The 22,238-nt window shown below is 40.6% G+C and overlaps 1 protein-coding gene across 2 annotated transcripts; it reads right to left on the bottom strand.

Annotated features, from left to right (window-relative positions):
* Window positions 1-14,358: 14,358 nt before the first annotated feature.
* On the bottom strand, window positions 14,359-20,706 carry LOC137278419 (baculoviral IAP repeat-containing protein 7-A-like). Of its 2 annotated transcripts, none has more exons than XM_067810732.1 (2): window positions 20,621-20,706; window positions 14,359-18,556 (listed from the first exon to the last, which is right to left on the bottom strand). In XM_067810732.1, exons 1-2 carry the CDS (start codon window positions 20,638-20,640, stop codon window positions 17,578-17,580), a joined length of 999 nt encoding a protein of 332 aa, XP_067666833.1. In that variant the 5' UTR covers window positions 20,641-20,706; the 3' UTR covers window positions 14,359-17,577. The 2 variants fall into 2 exon arrangements, with proteins under 2 accessions (XP_067666833.1, XP_067666835.1); XM_067810734.1 differs by lacking the exon at window positions 20,621-20,706 and adding an exon at window positions 19,956-20,083.
* Between the last annotated feature and the right edge of the window lie 1,532 nt (window positions 20,707-22,238).

Genomic DNA, 22,238 nt, shown 5'->3' with positions numbered 1-22,238 from the left:
GCAAAGCGAGTTGAGTCTATATTGGTATGTCTTGGATTACCCCTAAAACCTCGGCAATAATGTCTCCGTGACAAGACAATTTAGAGTGATGTTTAGAGTGGTAAAAAGAAGGTAATTTTGTGAAACATTACGTGACTTACAGCTGAATGACTCAGGTGATGCGTTCTTGTACAAAGTTGGGGAACTTCAGATGAAGTATTGCTGTAGATTTGGTGACTGGGTTGACACGTAAGTCAGAAGGGTCACCAGCAAGTAACTACTTCGAAACCACAATGATGTAAGATTTTCACAAATAACACTTTTATAGTTAGAGAATGACTTTTGTTTTGCATTTCTCTTAGCAATATTCCAACAATGTTAGGGAATTGAACAGGGGTCTTCCGAACGCTTTAAACCATTGGGCTACCCCTAAGCTCTTTACTGGGTGAAAAAAACATATGTCACTACAGTGCAATCTGTCTAAACCAGCACTCACTGGGACTGAATAAATAATCCAGGTTAGACAATGTGCCGGATTGTAGAGCTGATGATAAATGAACAAGTCACGTGTGGGACTAAGATTTGATGCCCGGGGTGACAACTTGCCGGGTTGGACGAATGCCGGTTTTTACAGCTTCCACTGTACTGACATACGTTATCGAGAATTTGACATTAGTCTACAAATTACACCCAATAATTGATCAATCATCGCAACGGTCAATCCGACTAACTGGATTGAGCGGTAAACTTGGTTAACACTCGTCACCGTATCCCAGTTGCGTGGTTTCATGCTCATGCTGTTGATCACTGGATTGTGAGGTCCAGACCCGATTATTTACAGACCGCCGCCATATTGCTGGAATATTGCTGAGTGCGAAGTAAATCAACAACCTAACCAACCCCTTTACACCCCCAAATTCAGAGACCGCTGACGTGTCCGCCCTGAAAGCAAACGTTGAAAGCAAAGACGTTGAAAATTCTTCGTGTTGTCGTGCCTGGGGCGCGATATTCGGTAATAAAAGAAAGAGTGGTGGGCGAGGACAGAATGCATGGTATCTCATTAGACCAGCACAATAAAACTGGAAGTCCGGAATGCAACAAGCACACATGAGTATGATGCCCCTATATAAGTGCAATAATCCTGAACGGGACGTTAAACACCATCACGCCTCACCTCACCCAAATTCAGATGAGTTCAATCAACACCTAGAGAGTCCATCCAGCTGAGAAAGACATCACCAACAACCTGACAAAAATCATTTCCACATTAGCATAGAGGGGACACAACATAAACACCTTACTGGTTGCACAACCATCTGCTTCTAACAATCCATAACCTCAATAGTTCCGAATGTAATCTAAGATTCTTAAAGACGATGGCGACAGGTGCTCACGGAAATGAGAGATTTCTTATACTATAAAATCCAGCATGGCATGTATTGTTAATAGGAGATTGTAAAAGGGATTACACAGATGGAAGCCACCTTCAGTGGTGCACTGGCATGCCCAAAGACAGGTTTCAATGCAGATTTGACAGTAAACATTACGACATAATCAACACAAGGCTTTTAAATGGTGACGAGTTTGCAGATTGCTTGATAATCACTTCAATGTTATTTCACGTTTTAGTTTGGCATATTTCTGCAATTGTTCATTGGGGATTTAACAAGACATTCTGGCAATTGTGTATATTTTTTTCATTGATCCACAACATTCCACAAGCACTACTGGTGACAATCACACACAGGTTATAAGTGTTTGAGGAGTGCTGTATTATGTTCAGCAAGAAGTGGGGCTACCTCTTTACTAATTGTGTAGTGTTCACTTGATAACCATCAGAGATTCATTATCATATTTATATTATAAATGTAATACCAGGTTGCTGTAGAAGTAGCTGGCGAGTGTGTATCTTTCAATACACATTAGCAGAAAGTGGTATGAATGATGATGAGTTTCTTCATACATTTTGTTGTCCTGCTTAACGTAGTTGTAGGAAAAGACAGCCTTCTGTAAAAAGTGTCCTATCCCGAAACGTTACGAACGATCAGAACTGTCATGTTTGCCAACAAATAAGGGAGATAACTCTTTCACAATTTCTGTCCCGTCTGACTAATGCAAACATTGCATGTGGCCATTTGCAGCGACGGAGAACCACAACACGTATATCACAACACAAAGACGTTGTTGTCCATTCGGCCTAACTTTCTAATAAACTCTTTACTCTTTTGATATACCTCAATTACATTTTTATACATTGTGATGAGATACGTAGTTTGAATTTTTCGGTTTACTCACCAGATTACGAAAAATACCAATTTGTGTTAAAACAAGGGATTCATCTCATCACAAGAGGCAAAGTACACCGTGATTCTCTACATTTTAACTGACACGGATAAACTTAGGCTTATTTTGAAAACCATTATAGTCCTAGTTAAAATCTATTGACGTGCAGAAAGCTCAGCAAAACTTAAAATGGGTTTGTAAATTACAGGAAACGATCGACAAAAGTAAGTATATCTAAATTGTGATGAAAAAAGAAGAAACATACAGAAAATCTTTATTCGAGTGTCGTCAGTTTGCCATGTGGACTTTAGGTTTTAGACAGTTGCATCATAGAGATACTTTGATAATATTCAAAACCGCTGGGTCAAACTCGTTTTGCATGACGGTATGAGTACTCGTTACACAGATTTCACTGGGTTTTTTTAATCTGTCTGAAGTAATGACGAGTCCATAGTGGATCAGTTTAACCCATTCTAGATCAGCCGCTGTGATCCTTCGCTACTGCTTAGGAGAAAGGAGTCATCGAAAAATAATCTTAAACTTCAGTCTACAAAAATAGGTTGCAACACTTTTCTTATCACGAATTCAACGTCAAATTAAACTTTTTTTCTACATTAAGTTTGAGTAAAAACATCAGTTTCAGAGGCAAAAAAACAGACTGAGCAAACACCGAGGCAATGTCTGTTGCCAGACATGAGATCATCTCTACTGCAGACAATTCAAATTCGGCCTCGCTAAATACAAGTCTCTGAAAATGGTTACTCTAAAGACAGGGGTAACGGATCGAAATGCCCCTTCAGCCATTGAGATGTGCCCAAGAGGTTGATAAAAAGAACTCTATGTACTTTTTGCGTTCAATAGTAGGAATTTAATCCGTCAAAATCCCAAGAACCAAACACTGCAAAGTAGGGAGCACAAAGACGTACTCTTGATCCTGGTCTTAGGTTCCCGATCGTTTGTCAGCTGTCTACAAGGCCAACGTTTCCGACAAAAGTAGATCTATTGGAATCCTGCAAATCGAAGGGGTTTGGGTATGCTATGGTCTGAGCCCACTGGGGAAATGTGGAATGGTAAAGTCCTGTAGTGGAATCGAGTGACTATGCCTTAGCTTCTTCCCTAGGGTGCGTTAACGTGTAATAGGACAGAAAAGGGTTGTGTTAAGTGGACTGATAGTCTTTCTATATTGATGAATTAAGTATATTCAGATTCTGAGATTTGCCACGATGAGATAAGGACAATGAAATCACTACAACACTACAGTTCAATGAAGTTCAAATAATTAAATGAAAGATAATAATGCCATATAAACTTGCAGTATTTATGTTAATTGCGCTACGCGTTCGGTTTTAAATTTAGAGGTATTATAATTTCGTTATATACCTCTTAACGCTTACAAACCTGTCGGTGTCTCTGAAGTTCCACATTACTGAGCGAGTGAATGTTGCTCTACATCACAGTCTGTCAGAGATAAGCTCCAACGCGATGGACTTTAAACAACGCAATGTTTTTGTATTGTCAAACAAACAAGCCACATATACACTCTAATAATGGTTATAGGAGGTAAACATTTCACTTTAAGTTAAATTCGTCGGTGATAATGGTGTACATGAGTTTCAATCACTGGCGCTTAATGTCATCAGCAAATTATGTTGCTTGTTTATTTAACCGTCACAGCATGCAAATGGTGCATATAAAATAATTATGACAATCACTTGCACAACGTAAATTTTAAAGAGATCATAGTTGAGTATAACCTTGCTTTGTTAAGTATCTCAGTACTGTAAAACATTTAATTTAGGACACCCGATTTATTCAAATCAATGCAAAGTGGGTCATTTTATGATTAACTATAGCTGAAAGAACCGGAAGGGCCTAGGCCTCTTTTAAAAAGTAGTTTTATGTTTTGTCCAAGTGAAGCACGTATGCTGAAAAACAGCCTTATGGGGAGAAGGTGAGATTCGAAATAACGACAGCGGATCCTTGAACATCTAACGATTTTCGGCACCTATACACTTGCCACCAAGGTCGTTATACTCTCTGGACAGTCTTACACAGGTCTGAGAAGACAGGTCTGAGTAGACAGATCATTATGGCAGCTACCTACTCAGGGGAAGAAGGCTCGAGATTGATATGGGAACATGTGGCGTACTAATTGTATCTGTCAAATACGTTCGGATACCGTCTCCCAAAGTGGTAGAATATAGTCGGAGATTAATATGAATGAGAATTTACAAACAAGCTGATTATAAATATCAGTATCTGCAGGATTTCATTCTTTTGGTTGTTTTGTGCCTGAAAGATGATAATTTGCGAAGAGGTACATATCCAAAATAATACCTACCTTTACTAAATACTGACTCATCCAAAACCCTCTCCCTCGATACTCGTTTGATACAAATAACTGTATTTGCTACAGCCTGTAATATTTCACACGTATTAACGATACATTTTCTTCAAATCACAAAACGTACATTTTTATGTTCTGGCCATTGCAAAGGTAACTTTTTATACTTTTTTGTTAGATGTGCACAACAAGTTACTTTGACATGAGGTTTGTAAAGTTTTGGGTTCCTAGCGTAAAGTTTTGATTCATCACACATAACTAATACACGTTTGACCTCCACAATAATATATATAATGAATGAATCACGACAGAATAGACACAGTTTGTAGGGTAAACCAAAATAGTCGAAAGCAATATTGATAATGAACAGCTCCCTCGTCAGTAGTATCCATAAATAACCCACGAGTTTGTATCTCTTGGGTATGATAACAAGGTGTATTGCCCTACACACAAGTGCAATAACTCATGTGCTCATGACGGCTAACAACTCCACAGCTACTAATAGCATACGATAGCTACTACCTATCGTAAAGTGTAAGGGTTGTAACAAACCTCGGTCGACTACATTGTGAACCTGAGATGCAAGTAAGGTAACCAAGCCAGTAATTAGATTACATGTGGTAAAGGGTTTAGGAAGGTATAATTATCACCTTCAGACTCCATGGCAGCGAAACAAGATTATACAAATATACCCTCCTTGTACAGGTCACGACTGAGGATCCATCATGGTAATGCATGAGGCAGCATCTCACCAGAAGAGACAGATGTTGTGACAGGACACTTACGTCAATTATAGACATGCTTCTCCAGACATCAGAGATTTCTGGGGGTTTCTGAGGGAATGTTTTGTCATGCTCCATAAGTATCAGAAATGCATGTATTTGACGTGGCTTATATGTAATGAGATATGTATTTGTAATATATAATTCAGAAAATTGCAACCTTCTAATCGCGCGCGCATGTGTGTGTGCGTGTTCGTGTGCGTGTGCGCGCATGTGTGTGTGTGCGTGTGTGTGTGTGTGTGACGGGGACATGTATGTCTTGAGTGTTTCTAGTTTCAATTGTTTTGTGTCTTCAGTCTGCTTCTGTTTCTCTGCTTTGGCTTTTTTATTGTTTTTTTTTTGGTTTTTTTTTGGGGGGGGGTTGTTCTGGGTTTTTTTGTTTTTGTTTATTGGTTTGCTTTGTTTTTTGGGGTTTTTTTTGCGGGGGGCGTGTTGATGTGTGCATGTGTGTGTGTGCTTCTGTCTGTAACACTCTCTCTCTCTCTCTCTCTCTCTCTCTCTCTCTCTCTCTCTCTCTCTCTCTCTCTCTCTCTCTCTCTCTCTCTCTCTCTCTCTCTCTCTCTCTCTAACTGTCCGTCTCTCTCAGCATTTAAAAGAGGAGATGTTCATGTCAAACATACACACATGCAATACAGAAAAAAGCCCAAAACCCCCACGCACGCACGCGAGCGCGCACACAAACACAGACAAACAAACACGCGAGCGCGTTCACTGTTCAAGCAGCATACGTGCATTACTACTGAACACGGTGTTAACCCCAGTGTCGTGTCATCACACTTCAAGACTCAATCATTGGAACGTTTATGACTGTCACTGGCACCAGATGGATGTTCCAATTCAAACCTTGTCAAATACGTAATGCAAGCTAATATCTCTGTGTTATTTTTTCATGACTTTACGCAACTTTAATTTCCTGTTTGGAGCGAACCTCAGTTCCCCGCAAGTTCAATAGGTAATAAGGTTGACTGGCCTTGTCGTCCCCAGACACCAACAGATGGGTGTGAAGGGTCAAGACTGTCGGGTCAACAAATGCATCATTTCAAAATAACAGTATCTTCAGCAGCGCTTCAACCAAGGGTAGCTTAAGACGGTGACAGTAATGGATCTTACAGCTTTGACATTGCGTCCCCATCTGGACGTGAAGCCACACCGGTAATCATCAAGCGCTCAGACATATGACGCATACAAGCGTCGGACACAATAGCCATTAGTTTACACATTTCCGGAGTCATCCAAGCGACCTATGAAAAACCACCTATCTGTCTGTGTCACAACCGTCAGGACTTCGCAGCGACATATTTTGTGGATGAGAGGCGTGAAGGGAGTGGACATGGGTTACTCTGTGAAAAGAGAGACGTGGGGTGGCACCACTACTGATTTCAGTGAGAGATGTTACACCTGTGTTTAGACGGAGGTCAAGGGTTACTGCTGTGTTCACTGGGAGGTCAAGGGTTACTGCTGTACTCACTGTGAGATAAAACGTTATAACTGTTTAGTTAGATGTCAAGGGTTACTGCTGTGGTCACTGGGAGTTCAAGGACTACTGTTGTCTTTAGTTGGAGATTAAGGGTTACTGCTGAGTTCACTGGGAGGTTAAAGGTTACTGCTGTGCTTAGTTGGAGGTTAAGGGGTACTGCTGTGTTCATTGGGAGGTCACGGGTTACTGCTGTGTTCAGTGAGAGATCAAAGGTTACTAATGAGTTCAGTGAGAGATCAAAGGTTACTACTGGGTTCAGTGAGAGGTCAAAGGTTACTACTGGGTTCAGAGAGAGGTTAAAATTACCACTGGTTTCAGTAAGAGTCAAAGATTACTACTGGGTCAGTTTAATAGTGAAAACGTTTTGGGGTGTTTGAGTGAGTGATTGAGACTTGATCGAAGAAAGAAAGAATATTTAATGTCGCTTATGTGATGATCGAAGACTCTAACTAGTGAGTGTTGATCGGATAACAAGTATAGAGGCACGTAAATGTAATTGATAAAAACTAATTATACGTAAGTTTTTTCTGAAACTTCACTTTTTAAAAAATCAGTATCACCCTGTCAGTCAGCCCGTAATGGTGTGACTGTGCCTCTGCCTCTACGTAGCTATGTGGCGATGTCACTACTCGTAAGATCATCTATTACAAAAAGCTCAGTGTTAATGCTGACGGGGACGTGCCGGTGCGACAGTCTGATGTGAGTGTCATCAACATCACCTCAAAATCAAGTCTATATTTACACCTGGATTTATCACACTAATTATCAGATGTCCACGAATCAATAGTGACACTGTAGTGTTCCTCCAACTTAACGCAGCCTTTGGCGTAGATTGCTGTCTGTTCCACAAACGCATGTTTCCCTTCTTCTCATGTGCTAACACTGTTTACATCTTATGGTCGTCTTCATCTTCAGGATCATATTAGGCTGCATCAAGAAGCTTTATGCTGAATGGTTGTACTTAGAGCTGAAAGAAAATAAGCTTCAGCGAAAACAAGGGAAAACAGAGAAAGCTTTTATAAGACGTTTCCCTTACGACAGAAATAGCATTGCCAGACAAAAAAAAAACCAACTGCCTGAATATGTAATTGTTAATCAAGAATACGAAAATCAAATTCGTGCAAGCGAAATTAGCAAGGAAATTTACGAGTGTACAAATCCATTTTCAAGTGACCAAGAAATGTCTCTTCAATCAGACTTGAAACAGTCCTGGCGTCTACGCCGACAGAAAAACAATACGGCGGGTCAAAAGTTTGCTGACGTCCAGATTTAGGAGCTATTTATTTCTCAAACGTGCTAGATTCAACACTATTCAGCCACAACCAGGCCTGTGATCCACAGAAATGAATTACTAGTCGATTGAATATCGCTTTTCTTTTTCTCGGCCAGCTAATTTAAGAGATAAATATGCAAACACGAACGCCCCTGAACTGTGTGACCTCTCACCGCACGTGTACATTAACTATGCATGTATGTTGTGACGGAGTATTGTCAACACGAAATGTGGCGGCAGGTGGAGGCTCCTCTGAAGAAATAACTAAATCCAGTGAAAAGAATTCTCATATACTGCTAATGTCAGTGAGTGTTTATACTTATCAGACGACGCCTAAACTTTAAGATAAATCCTTTACACAACTCCCAAGAACACGTTTATCTCATACAAGAGTAATCGCCCCTTGGCTGGCGGTGTTAACGTTAAACGAATCCACATTCCCGTTTGACATCACAGATAGGCCTCAAACGAAAATAAAGATAAGTAGCATAAAACAGCAGATGGGAACAGACAATACGCATGCATTCTCAAATGGTCATGAAGAGTGGCACTGATAAATGTCATTATGGAGAAATGCTGTCTTTTCTTCGGCTATCTTCATTGTGATAACATTCAGATGGTGACTCAGTATCTTGATCTCACATCACCCCGTTACAGTGGCTGATACAGATGAAATGATTGCTTGCCGATTGAAATGAAGATGTGATGTTATTTCAGCTTGCTTGGTCAATTAATGACCAAGGGACTGGCTGATGAAAGGTGTCTGATTACACTTCAGCTGACCTACTGGACCATGTCCTGATGGTGTTGGTTCAGACTGTCCAGTCTGGGCAGCGATGGGCGGTGTGTATACATGATATTGACTCGGCCTCTAAGCAGTGAGTAATGCATTAGGTACTGCCTCCAAACCTTCTATCCATATCTATGAGGACAGTTCTAGATGAGTGCCAAGATGTAGAAGATTAAAGGATAAGATCCATTATCACTGATACATTAGTGGTCATGCAGGGGATCAAACAACTGCATTGATGACGCTATTTTGAAAGCAGGGGTTTTTAACCATTATCAAATTATAAATCAATCTGTTCAAATGAAAAACCATACCCTATGATATGGCGTCGTTATCATAAGATCAGGGGCTGGCGTTCAACGCTGCATGTAACACCATTACAGGAATGTCATGGTGGGGTCGGAACAACAGGAATCACGCATGGTGTTTCCTTGTTTCGCAGGGCCCCGTGCCTCTAGGCGATCGTAGCACCACGATAGTCGTAAGTCAATGTTATAGTGTGGGAGTTACGACTGTCGTAGAGAAACTGCATGGGGCCATTGGCACCGTTTCACAAAACTCTCGCATGCCTAAGATCTCGTAACAGTCCCTCAGTCATATGTTAGCTAGAACGCAGCAGCCTCAGAATGGTTCAATCCGGAGCAGGAAAACCAATGGTTCATCACGATTAGTATCTAAAGCGGTCGGAATAAGATAACAGAGCTCAAATAATATCTCATTGACAAGGTTTTAGAAAGTTCCAATAAGGATGAATTTGGGATGGAGCGTTTATAATTTATGGGGTGGGGGGTGGGGAGTTGGGTGACGATGATGGTGATCTTAAGAGGGGTCACATATATTTTCAAATCATGTTTTAACATTATGGGAGGGCATTGATTTTGTGCACAAATTTAAGGGCGAGGGTTATTCACACTGTACATGTATAAAATGTGTACGTAATAATTGATTTGCCAGGCTTTGAATATTTTGTTTTATCATCTTAAGTTATTTTTATATAAATCTATTTAGAACAAACTTGCATACACATCTTCGGAAATCTCATGGCAGGTTTGAATATATATTATAGGTTTCGTTTGATATAACTGCTACACATCTCGTGTATGATGCCCACTGACAGATCGCTATACACGTGTGACATATCTGCAACGCATTCCGTGTACGATGCCCACGGACAGATCGCTATACACGTCTTGATCCGGGACTAAGGATTGTTACAGGAACTCTTCCGGTTAGAGGCGTGACAAAATACACCCTTGCTGGTCTTGAGTCGGGGGAACTACGTCCAACTGTTAATCTCGCTACTTGTATGTTATCGTGTCAACAACGATGTACTTATCGTGCTATCAACCACTGCCTTCAATGGCTGCATGTACACGCTTATATGTGCATAGAATAGTACTGCCTGAGCCGTAAAACAACATTCATTCATTCACTCACCAAAACAGTTTCTTTTCTTTTTGGGTGTTTGAAGCCGTGAAGGCTATATGTAAACAGTCTACTCTGGAACAGACAATCCAGTGATTAACAGTTTTCCAGACACCAAAACACTGCAACTTAAATACGTCTTTGCCAGAGAATGCATGCAAGTTATGATTACACATCTGCCTTGCGCATGCATGAGCTGAAAACGGACATGCGCAAACAGTACACTAGTCACTGCATGTTGGCACTGGCTGTGAGCCGACAGAGGGCGCTCCAAGCCTCTCTTTACCTCGATACACAGATCAACAAAACGCAGAAAGTCCCTGTTCAAAATAGCTTCACCTAAAACCTAGACAACTGCGGGGGTTACAAGACCTCAACTCTCTTAGTAGGGGGTATTTACAATGTGTCATAGATACTTCCTGAGTCGGTCCTCCTGCCAAAAGAAGACGCAAAACAAACAGACAGAGGATCACTTATCCAATCTGGCAGGAGAATGGGAAGATATACATGTAGATAGAGAGTCTGGGCTTTTTCGTGTTTCCTCTACGTCCGAGTGAACAGAAAGACTCTCCAACATCTGGTACAGTAACTACGTCCATGACAGCTGAAGTCTTCCAAGCCCTCAAAGGATTGAAATTATGTCTTCCTTGTGTGTGGTACTTTGCCCAAGATATTATCACGTAGATCAATAAAGACTGGGTAGCAACCGTGATTTACAAAATCGATTTTGCACAATAGATTTCAAATTCAATATTTTCTGTCTTTTAAACAACATACTTTAAAGAACAGGACGTGTTTGATGGAAGTGCCTCAGCTGTATGAGAGTCGCTGTGTGGTAAATGGGCAGGCTGGTGTAATAGATGATATGTCTCTTAAATACTGTAATATTCAGGGGATATGATATAAGGGGACATACAGATAGACGGAGAACATCATTGTGTAGCTTACAGCACCATGAACTTCAATGATAATTTACTATCAAATCTAGATTCCGTCGGTAGCCATGGTACTTTCTTTATAATTGAGGAAAGACTCAGCCTCGGTCTCGTCGCAATTTGAGCCAAATGGCACTTCTAAGAACATCAAAACTTATTAACACCGACAGTTCACCTGCGTGTAGACTTCTCACATGGAGCATGAGAGCTCAATGCTGGCGCCATGTGTGTTTTGACTACCCTTTAAGCCCAGAACCATCAGCTGATTGTTTGCGAGCCCCTCTTCCTCTGAAGTAACGGAAAACATGTGTGTATCTTGTTGCCAATCTTCAGATCAATTAAATCAATTCACAAAACATGCCTAAGGTGGGAAAAGCCAACCTCTAACACTTAAACATTTATTCAACACAGTCAACCACGTGGCTTGCTCGACCGCTGGCAGACGTCAGAACGCAACGCGAGGCAGCCATCTTGCATCGTCTGCTTCTCGCGTAGCACGTGCTGTTGCATGTTTCCACACAGCACGCGCTGGCAGACGTAAACAATTTAACGGCTTTACTGGTAACAGAACATGTCAAAACGGAACAAACTGCACTTTCTTAAGTTGATCCAGGTGCTGACGCGCCATTTCTGAAAGGAATTTGCATTTGTAATTACATTTAACACTTTACCTAAGGGGTTTAAGATTGTTAAAACTAAGAGTCATCAAAACTTAATTAACAATTAAGCGTCGTTGTTTTTAAAATACTGAATCTGTTATGTTCAAAATTCAATCTGTGAGGTTTTAAAGTAGAGAGCCCTAGAGTCTTGATGTTTTGTGATGATTGAACTGACGTCTTGGCGTTAATTCGGACAGAATATGCCGATTCTAGTGAATATTCCTGTCTTTTTCAAGTAGGGCTCTTACTCTAAAGGGTGCATTAACACTTAGAGGATGGCATCAGTACTGAACATAACTTGGGTTTTATTGTCTTTTTTATAAACCTCTCAAGTCGTCATAACGATCTGTGAACCGATGAGAATTCTGCTGCAAATGTCCTACAAAAAATGGAACTAAGGTTTACCCAAATAGTTGAGCAGCAGCTCTTCTTTCCGGAGATGTCGGAAATCCATTCACTCACTTCAAATTTACGAGACGTCAAAACGGCCGAAGCAAACTTATCTGACATTAGTTAACAAAGATTCGAATTAAAGAGACGGACACAAGGTTTAATTCACGTCTCTTTATGTAAATGTAATTTCAAGACAACAAACTGCATGTCCTTTTTAAAATAAAGTTAGGGCGACTGTCCATTGGACAGGCAAGAAACTTTCGAGTGTGCTTAATGCTCAAGAAATGTTCATGTGAAATCTATAAGATGTGTTCAGATGAATGTGAACTGTCTTTTGCCCATTTACATGGGGACGTATGGCAACACTTGATTCACAATGTGCAAAGAACGTGATTCTAGATTTTTCATGAAATACTTTTTCTTATATCTATACTTGAGCAAGACTTTGCCCCAAACCTATTTCCATACATGAAAAAATTCAAGTGAAAGTAAAAGAATTTTCAATTTTAATTTCAACGTCATATTTCGATATGGTTGTTGTCTGCCAATTTACTCTACTCAGCCATGTTTATAGATAAAACCATGCCACGCGTGCAAATTGCACTGACGGAAGAAAGAAATGCAGATAGCTGGCAAATATTTCTGAGCATATTTATCTCAATATTTCCGCAATATTCCACCTTTCCACCTCTTTCTGTTTATGCTGACTCAGAAAATATTCGGACTAATTCCGATGTAACGTATAATTTATACACGTTGTGTTCTCTTTTTATCTCAACCTATCAGGACATGACAAAAAAACACTGATGAGTAATGTATTGGGCCATTGTTTACTATTCCCAACCGAGGTGCGTCCGTGCGTCCGTCCGTGCGCGCGTGCGTGCATGTGTATCGTTTCGAATGATACCTCACACATATACCTGGCAACTTCCATATGGATGTTAGGTAGCATAAATACTACAACCATGTAGAATTATTTTTTGTTTTGTATTTTCCATGGACATACCACTGGTATAAATCATGTTTGTTTGTTTGTTTGTTTGTTTAACGCCGCCAGCTGCACAATGATAATTTGCGCGTAATCGAGTCTGGACCAAGTAGTGATTAAATGAGACTCCTGGGGCATCGACCTACCCAAATTGGTAACGATGACATGCATCAACTAAGTAAGCGAGCCTGATCACCCGATCCCGATAGTCGCTTCTTTCCACAAGGAAATTATTCCTGGAAGGTCATCTACCTACTGATGTCATTCAGTGAGATGGAATACGGTTAGTTGGAACGGCGGTGGGCGGAGCTGGTCGCCCTGCATGGGCATTTGCGGAAGGACCGTACGTATATCACCACAACACCAAGAAGAGCCAGACTTTTTTCTCATCAAATACATATTTTTTCTAACCATTGGTGAACAGAACACATAAGACGGAGTGGTATTTTAGCATCTTTTTCATCCACTGGGACCCATCTCAAACAACGCAGAATTTAAATTACATTTGTTAAGTTTCATACATGACAACATGTGCCTTTTTCCGTCCCGTCCTCGCGCGTTGAGAAATAGGTCTTTTGAACCAGAAGAAGCACTATACATCTCCGTCCAGAGTTTAATGTTATTAAGTACGGAGCCAGTGCTTTCAACAAATCATCAAATTTCATCTGTGGTGCAACAAAAAGAGATGTAACCATCTTCACATTGAGGTCGTGTGACAACAGATGATTGAGTGTTATACAAAACTTGGATCGATCCCAGCTGCGGATGAGAGGCACGGCTTGAGGGAGGCAATCGTTGGTTTCAATCAGCAGTATGCCGTCACGAGTTACGTCCCTTGTGATGCCGACCCGTGCGCGGTTCATATTATTTCGGAGTGAAAGTGCTTTTCTGTTCTTTCCAGTTTAGCACATCTACGTTGTTGTTTTTTTGTGTGTTTTTTGTTTCCTTCGAACACGTGAGAAAGTCATGACTAATTCTAATGGCTATAGATTAGATAAATTAAGGTAAGTATGAGTCGAATTATGTTTGATGACATTTGTAGACACATTTATTAAAACAAACTGAAACTGATACATATAGGAATGATACATACATTCTTGCATGATACGCTTGTCTGATAGTTACGATAGCTACAAGAAGCAAACGAGTTCTGTTTTCTTCGATACTGGTGTGCTGACAGGCGTATCACGGTTGTGTTTTTATCTTAAGTCTTTTGAGTACTCATGGAAACTTCCTCTATTCTTTTCCGGTTTTTTTCACAAGCTTTGTATTGCATTCTGGTGTTCCCTTATTCGTTTGCTTGAGCATATTTTCAACGAAAGTTCTTTAAAGTCCTGGAACACTTTGATAACGTGTGTCAATGTTTGGACTTACCTTCTTTATCAAGTACATGTATATATTTTCCAGGGCATGTTACATAGGGACTTGTCTATTTGCTGCCTTAAAACTAGCACAATTAACGTATAATTTTACCATATCCCCGAAGCATATATCTGCTGAGGAGTAGCACATATCTATTTATCAAGCCAATAAAAATACAAAATAAAAAACAGACAACAATATATCCCATTTGTATATCCCATACGTTGTTAAAATGTTACGATCTGCGACCTCCAGTATTGGTACACGTCGCTTTACAGCGATGTTATCATGGTCGAAACATGAAATGTTACAGAATAACCAACGAGGAACGAGTTATTACGGGAGTTATGCCCGAGTTGAAATAATGTTCACAGTGACGAGACTTGGCAACTGTTACGTCATGGTGGCTCTCTGAGGCAGAGGATGAACAGGCCGAGTGGTGGGGTTATAAGGGCTTGACAATTCATTGATGGACTGGTCTTGTTTCTCGTTAATTGAAAAACAAAAGCTCTGTACCCGGGAACGATTTGATGCGGTACACCATTGTGAAAAAGGGTCTAGATGGGATGTTTTCGGGGTTGGGATTAGCCTAATGGCGGCAATGTTTGTTTACAAACAATATTCAAACGATTGTTTTTGTTGGTTTTTTTTTACTGTTATTCATTTTAAAAAGACAGCTATTTATAGCGCAATTTTATTGCAAAATAATATCTAATAAAAAGAGTATTCATGTTATTTAACCTATATATTTTCTTGTCAATGAAACTGATACATGAAAAGTACTTCCGTCGCCCAATCAAATTTCTACTCCGCTTAGCTGACCAATCAACAATAAGAATCACTAGACTGCACACTTTGCAAATATCAAAAAGACACTGGATTTCCTCGCCCGTATGGGTAATAAACATAGACATATACGTGTATATCTGTCGTCTTATAGAGATGTTATAACATTCTCCAATACATCACCCTTACGTTTACCCGATACAGGTGTCATTGACAAACATGATATCTCTAAGCTAATGTTAGCAACCATAGGTGTCAGTGACAAACATGAATATCTTTATGTTATCTGATATCTTTATATTGATATCTCTAAGTTGATCTTAGCTGTCACAGGTGTAATTGACAAACGTGTGAATATCTTTATAATGATTCAAGTTGTCACAGATGTCATTGACAGACATGATATCTTTAAGTTGATGTTAGCTGCCACAGGTGTCATTCACAAACATGAATATCTGTATGTTGATTTCCGCTCTTATATGTGTCATTTACAAATATGAGATCTTTAAAATGATGTTAGCTGCCACAGGTATCATTCACAAACATGATATGTTTAAGTTGACGTTAACACCCACAGGTGTCATTCACAAACATGACATCTTTAAGCTGATGTTAGCTGCCACAGGTGCCATAGAAAACATAATGTTTTTAAGTTGATGTTAGCTGCCACTGGTGTCAATGAGAAACATGATATCCTTATGTTGATTCCCGTTGGTACATGTGTCGTTGACAAACATGATATCTTTAAGTTGATGTTAGCTGCCACAGGTGTCATTGACAAACATTATACCTTTAAACTGATGTTAGCTGCCACAGGTGTCATTCACAAACATGAATATCTTTATGTTGATTTCCGCTAGGACATGTGTCATTGACAAACATTATACCTTAAAGTTGCTGTTAGCTGCCACAGGTGTCATTCACAAACATGATATCTTTAAGTTGATGTTTGCTGCCACAGGTGTCATTTACAAACATGATATCTTCAAGTTGATATTTGTAGAAACAGCTGTCTTTCATGCACGATATCTTTATGGCTGATGCCAGCTTCAAAGGTTGTCTTTATCGTGCATAATATCACGTGGGGGCGGTGGTGTAGCCTAGTAGTTAAAGCGTTAGCTGAAGTCAAAACACAGAACAGTCTCGTTTCCTGTGTACCGGGTTCCGTCCTACTGCGGATCTTAGTGCATGCATAAATATTAATAAGTATGATTTGATAAGTCTAAGTACTTATATATTGTAACACTACGGTCCTTCTAATCCTTGCAAACACGTCATACAGCGTACTCTGTCGTACAACGAGTTCTGACAAAGGGAAACCAGGAAATCAAATCTCAAAACGAGGCTCTGCCGCTAGAAACCTTTGGGGGTCTGGTACGGAATTGATATTATATCAGTCTCATTGTGCGTTGCAGAACCACACTGAACATGCGAAAACAACACACAACAGTTATAACCAGTGATCCATATGCATTGTGAATCATTTTACGACCTCAGCTAAGAGGGGCATCAGTGATTTCTTAGTTAAGGTATGCTGCCTAAACCTGGACATGAAATATAGAAACACAGTGTTATTAATGTTTAAAATTCATTTGTAAATGCCATGTTCTTATGAAACAAGGAATTGGAATTCAGTGTAACCAGAGTTGTTTGTGGTGTCTATTTTCACTTTCACAAGAGAAAATTATGAAGTAGGTTAATGAGACCCATGTTTCGGTATGGTATCTACTATTGTCCGTCCAGACTATTACCTCTCATTGGCGAGGGGGCGATGGGGTAGGCTAATGCTTAAAGAGTAACCCCGACGACTCGGGTTCCATTCCCTACATGGGTTCATTGTGGGAAGCTGGGGTTCCCCGCCGTGTTATTGCTGGAATATTACTAAAAACGGCGTAAAAATATACTTTCTCACTCCCATTTGTGAGACAAATATTGTGCTGTAGCAGCGGAGCTGGTGACGTCACTTCCGAAACAGAACAATGGCTGGTGAACTGGTTACGGGTAGTTATCATATTAGAATGGCGATATAGATGATATGATCCACTACAAACTATTGTGTATGTATACTGCATACTAAGAGTAAACTTTAGCATTGTCATACCTATGCCATGAAAGCTTTGACTGTTCCAGCTATTATCTTCGTGCACACGGGACACGTTTCTACACGTTCAGAGCAGGGAGCGCACGTGATAAGATGGCCGCACGGAAGAAATACCACGTTAACTTCCGCTGTTTGACACAATCGACATATAACCTGCGCGCGCAGCCTCCTGTTTTCAGATTTAACTGATCTAGTGGCTGTATTTCTTCCGGATCTCTTCCCACTGGGGGAACAACCGTCGGCTCCTTTGGTCACAGATTCCCTCTCGGATTCCATTGACAGGCTGTCATTAAACATATTCGTGACATTGTTGACTGAATATTTCACTTCCTCGTTACCAGATAACGATTTGACTAAATATAGCGTCCATCTTTCAGACCAACCGTTTACGTCTTGACCACACGTTCCTGCAGATACGCATGGGTTGCTGGAATTCCGGCTCTGATTGTTTGGAACTGCCCCGCCAATTGCTGCATTCATGCATGTTTCATCTGTTTCTCTTTCTCGGGTGTGTCCTCCTGTAGAGCATTCCCTACTGATGTTCTCTGTAACCTGTTCCGTGAACGCTTCTCTGCTGTTCTGGTGACCGGAGTAGTCAGACTGACTGCCCGCTTGTGCTGCTCCTAGCTTCCTCGTGGCGACTCCAAGCTGGTTTAGGTCTGTCTTGCTGATGAACTGACAGTGTTCCGAGTATCTCTGATGTTCCGTCACAGGATCATGTTCTTCCTCCCAGTCTCTCAGAGTTATCCCACACTGGAAACAGGTGACCCGGTCAGCTGACCCGATGTAGAAAAAGCCCGCCGATGCCAGTTCCTCTGGAGTTTTGGGAACATATCTTCTCGGCCAGCCAACGAAGGAGTCAAGACGAGACTTAAGGAGTTTGTATCCCGGATGTTTGGGGTCTGCACTGTGCGATTTAGCCTCAAAATGTCCGGCATGTTTCCTTCCATCCATTTGTTTACTCTTGCAGCCATGAGTCCTACCAAAATAGTGATCATAAGTATTTATGATGATTGTGATGATGAAACAGGGACGTATGAAGTGGCATTAATAGGTCATTCAAGAACATGTACAAATTAAAATGTGTAAACCGTTTGTTTAAAATTTATGCAACGGAACGGCCTCTGTGGAACGTAAAAGAATGGTGTGGTTGTACCAGTGCTACAAGGTGTTAACTGGCCGGACGACACACATTCAAAATACTCTAATCAGCTCTTGACATAAACTTGTAATATTGCCCAGAATATGTTGATAAAAGCATGATTATATCTACACTCAAACACAAACATGTCTGTAATCTGTAACAAACCCTGCAGCGAAGTCAACAGTATCTATATTGTCTGTATTCGTACAAAGAAGTCAATTCCCATTTATATATTGACACTTTTGTGTATGTGGTGATAATACTTAGCTGAACATACAGCGACTTTGACCTGACAGATACTTTAACACACCCTAAGGAGGGGGAAAAAATGATTTACACTGAACATGTGTAAATTCGCTTGAGTGAATGACAAGATATTTGGGGGGTTGCTGTTAACAGATTAAAAAAAACATCCACATGTATGCACGATTCTGAAAGATTTTGTCATCACACATAATGAAATGTTTGTCTTTGCCAGTGTATATCTCCTTAAAGTCCAGCAGAAAACAGTTCCTAAAATATTCACATTTCTTATACTATTAGTAACACGGTTTTTTTTAAAAGGGGGGACGGGACATTTCCTGAGGCGCAGAGATGTACACATGCTTAAGAAATACGGAATTTACAAGGGTTTTACAGTCCCGTACAACCTTTCAAAACATCGTGCGACGAATTTATTTCCCTTCAGATCTCTTTATTTAGCTTATCTTTAAAAACCAACATTCAGTCTTCAGCAGAATGAGACGCAAAGCTTTTCGCCATGATTTTTTCCTGGACGGTCATAAAGGGAGATAAGTCGTGGCTTAGTTAATGATAACAATGAAGGATTACACCCTGCACAATCGGCATTTGTGGTTCCGTATGCTTTGACTACTGAGCAATAAATATTCGGCAAATTTATCTTATCGGTTATAAATGCATATGTTCAATATTTGTGTTAAAAACAGAAATGTGTTCTTAGAGGTGTACAGTACACACATATGGTTTACAGTCTGTATAAAGTGTACGCAGTCTACATAGGGGTTTACAGTCTGCATACAAGGGTTTTCAGTCTGCATACAGGGGTATAAAGTCTGCATACAGGGGTGCATATTTTGCAAACAGGGGATTGCAGTCTACATACATGGGTTTACAGTCTGCAACTGCATGTAAGCATTTACAGTGTTTATACAGGGATGCACAGTCTGCATATTAATGCCAATTCAGAGAATACTACAACTAAAGCAGGTCATACCTGGGCTAGTACCGATGCCTTTGATACCAAACTGGTGCTCTGTGGAGGTTAAACACAACTAAACGGCAAATTCAGGAACCATCTCTTCCTGACTCCATATCGAGGGAACGACACTTTACTTTCGTTTTGCGGAGTTCAATATTGTGACGTGTGCATGACATGTCTATATTTGATGACAATGACTGACATTACTTTCGAAACGTTGCTTGCACGTTTATACTTGAACTGGGTCGATATTTCTGGTAGTGGGTTGGCGTCGTCTAGGTTCTTCGGAAAGCCAGAAGCTTTCAAGAATTATGATGAGTATTTTCTCTTTACGTATAAACAGCAGAATCTCTCTATCTAAACAGCGTACACTTAATGCAAAATTAACATTTCTGAAGTGACCTATCACTTGTTAGTGTGGTCGACGCTGGAGTATGTTCAAGACATTAACAGGAACTTCTACACAACGAACAGCAAACACCGGGTGTTTTCGAGAAGGGGCTAATAATGTACGCATTTACCGAATACCAAGCACCAACAATGTAAAACCGGAGTCTTGGTTAAGTGTCGCTGTGAAACTGTACATGTGCAATCGGTTATCAACCCACCGTGTCAATGAGTACATAAGTGCATGATTAAATATTACAGAAAATAGGCGAAAACAGCAAATAAGTGATTACCTTAACTCAGTACTGTACATTCGCTTTGCTGCTATAGGGAAACAGGCGTTGCTGTAGCGGAGGTCAGATCACGTGACGGTTTTTCCGAGAATGACTTATCGGTTGATTTGAAAAAGATTCGAAGAAAGATAACAAGACTGAACAAGACACAGAGCTTGCACATATAATGCAAGAAATTATTAAGGTTGGATCCACAGACAGTACCAGATGTAAACAGATATATAAATTAGTTGCTCCACATAAGAGCGGGCCTTTTGAGCAGCAACATCATTGTTTGTCCTTTGTTTCCGATGAGATCACCTTGTCATTATTCATAGCTTTTCATTAAATTTTGTCATTTAAGCTCATTGAGATATTTTTGCTTCAGTGTTTTAGGACAATAAGAGCGTATAATTTTCAAAAAATAGAATCAGGTCAGCCACACGACAACCCGGAAGGTTTCTCTGCCTTTTTCTCATATTTCCCTGAGCTGGAGTTATTATTAGCTCATGGGAATATCCAACGTGTGACATCACTCTCATCCAATCAGCATTCAGAGCAGGATTTGATTTTTAGGCGTGCCAGTGTCGATATTTGAATCAAACAGTGCAGTTATTGCCTACATAAATCCTACATGTGATATGTCTGAAGTAAGCAGTAGAGGTTTACGCTGCCTTTATCAATATTCCAGCAATATCAGGGATACAAGAAATGGCTTCACATATTGTACCCACACAGCCCCACATATGCCTGGATCTACTCTTGTTTATATATATATATATATATTCTTACCCCTATCGTAGGGTGGGGGGTCCTCGGAATCCATGATATAGCTGTATGTGTCTGTATCTGCAGGGGACACCAGCAATAGACTTCACACATGGTACCTAGGTGGGGAATGGAACCTGAGCCTCCTGCATGGCAAGAGAATGCTTTAATCATAATCCCTAAAGCCTCATATATATATATGAGGTGTCCCCTGCAGTGATGTTGCTGGAATGTTGTTAAAAGCGGCGTAAAACTATGCACACTCACTCATACACTCGATACTACAAAGCACCGTTTCCTACCTGGCAATACTCGTATGTGTCCTCAGAGACACAGCTTCCAGTTCGAGACATATTTCAAGGTCAAGAATATATACAGACACAGACAGCTATATCATGGATTCCGAGGACCCCCCACCCTACGATAGGGGTAAGAGATGCTTAAAGGGTATTTGATCATGTCACTGTGGTTGTGGTTAGTTGGTTGGTTGGTTGGTTGGTTGGTTGGTTGGTTGATTGACTGCTTGACTGGCTGGTTGGTTGGTTGGTTGGTTGGCTGGCTGGTTGGTTGGTTGGTTGGTTGGTTGGTTGGCTGGGTGGTTGGTTGGTTATTTGGTTGGTTGGTTTTCGGTTGGTTGGCTGGTCAACTCAACACCCAGCATGCCGCAATATCAAAGGCAAAAGGCGCTGGTCTGTACATTTTCGAGTCTGAACCAGACAATCCAGTGATCAGCAGCATGCGCATCAATCTACGCAGTTGGGATACGGCGGCATGCATCAACCACGTCAGCAAGCCTGACCATCCGAGCTCGTTAGTCTGCAGACAAGCATGGGTTACTGAACACCAATTCTTACCAGCTGGATCTTCGGCC

This window comes from Haliotis asinina, chromosome 3 (assembly GCF_037392515.1).
Source record: "Haliotis asinina isolate JCU_RB_2024 chromosome 3, JCU_Hal_asi_v2, whole genome shotgun sequence".
NCBI classification, from domain to species: Eukaryota; Metazoa; Mollusca; class Gastropoda; order Lepetellida; family Haliotidae; genus Haliotis; species Haliotis asinina.
The sequence above is the reverse complement of the archived record's forward strand: the minus strand, read 5'-3'. Positions and strand labels throughout refer to the sequence as shown.

Coding starts and splice junctions, on each gene's coding strand:
- LOC137278419 (XM_067810732.1), bottom strand. CDS start 20,640: ATGTACAGTACTGAGTTAAG. Junction 18,557..20,620: donor ATGTACAGTACTGAGTTAAG/GTAATCACTTAT, acceptor CTATTTTGGTAG/GACTCATGGCTGCAAGAGTA.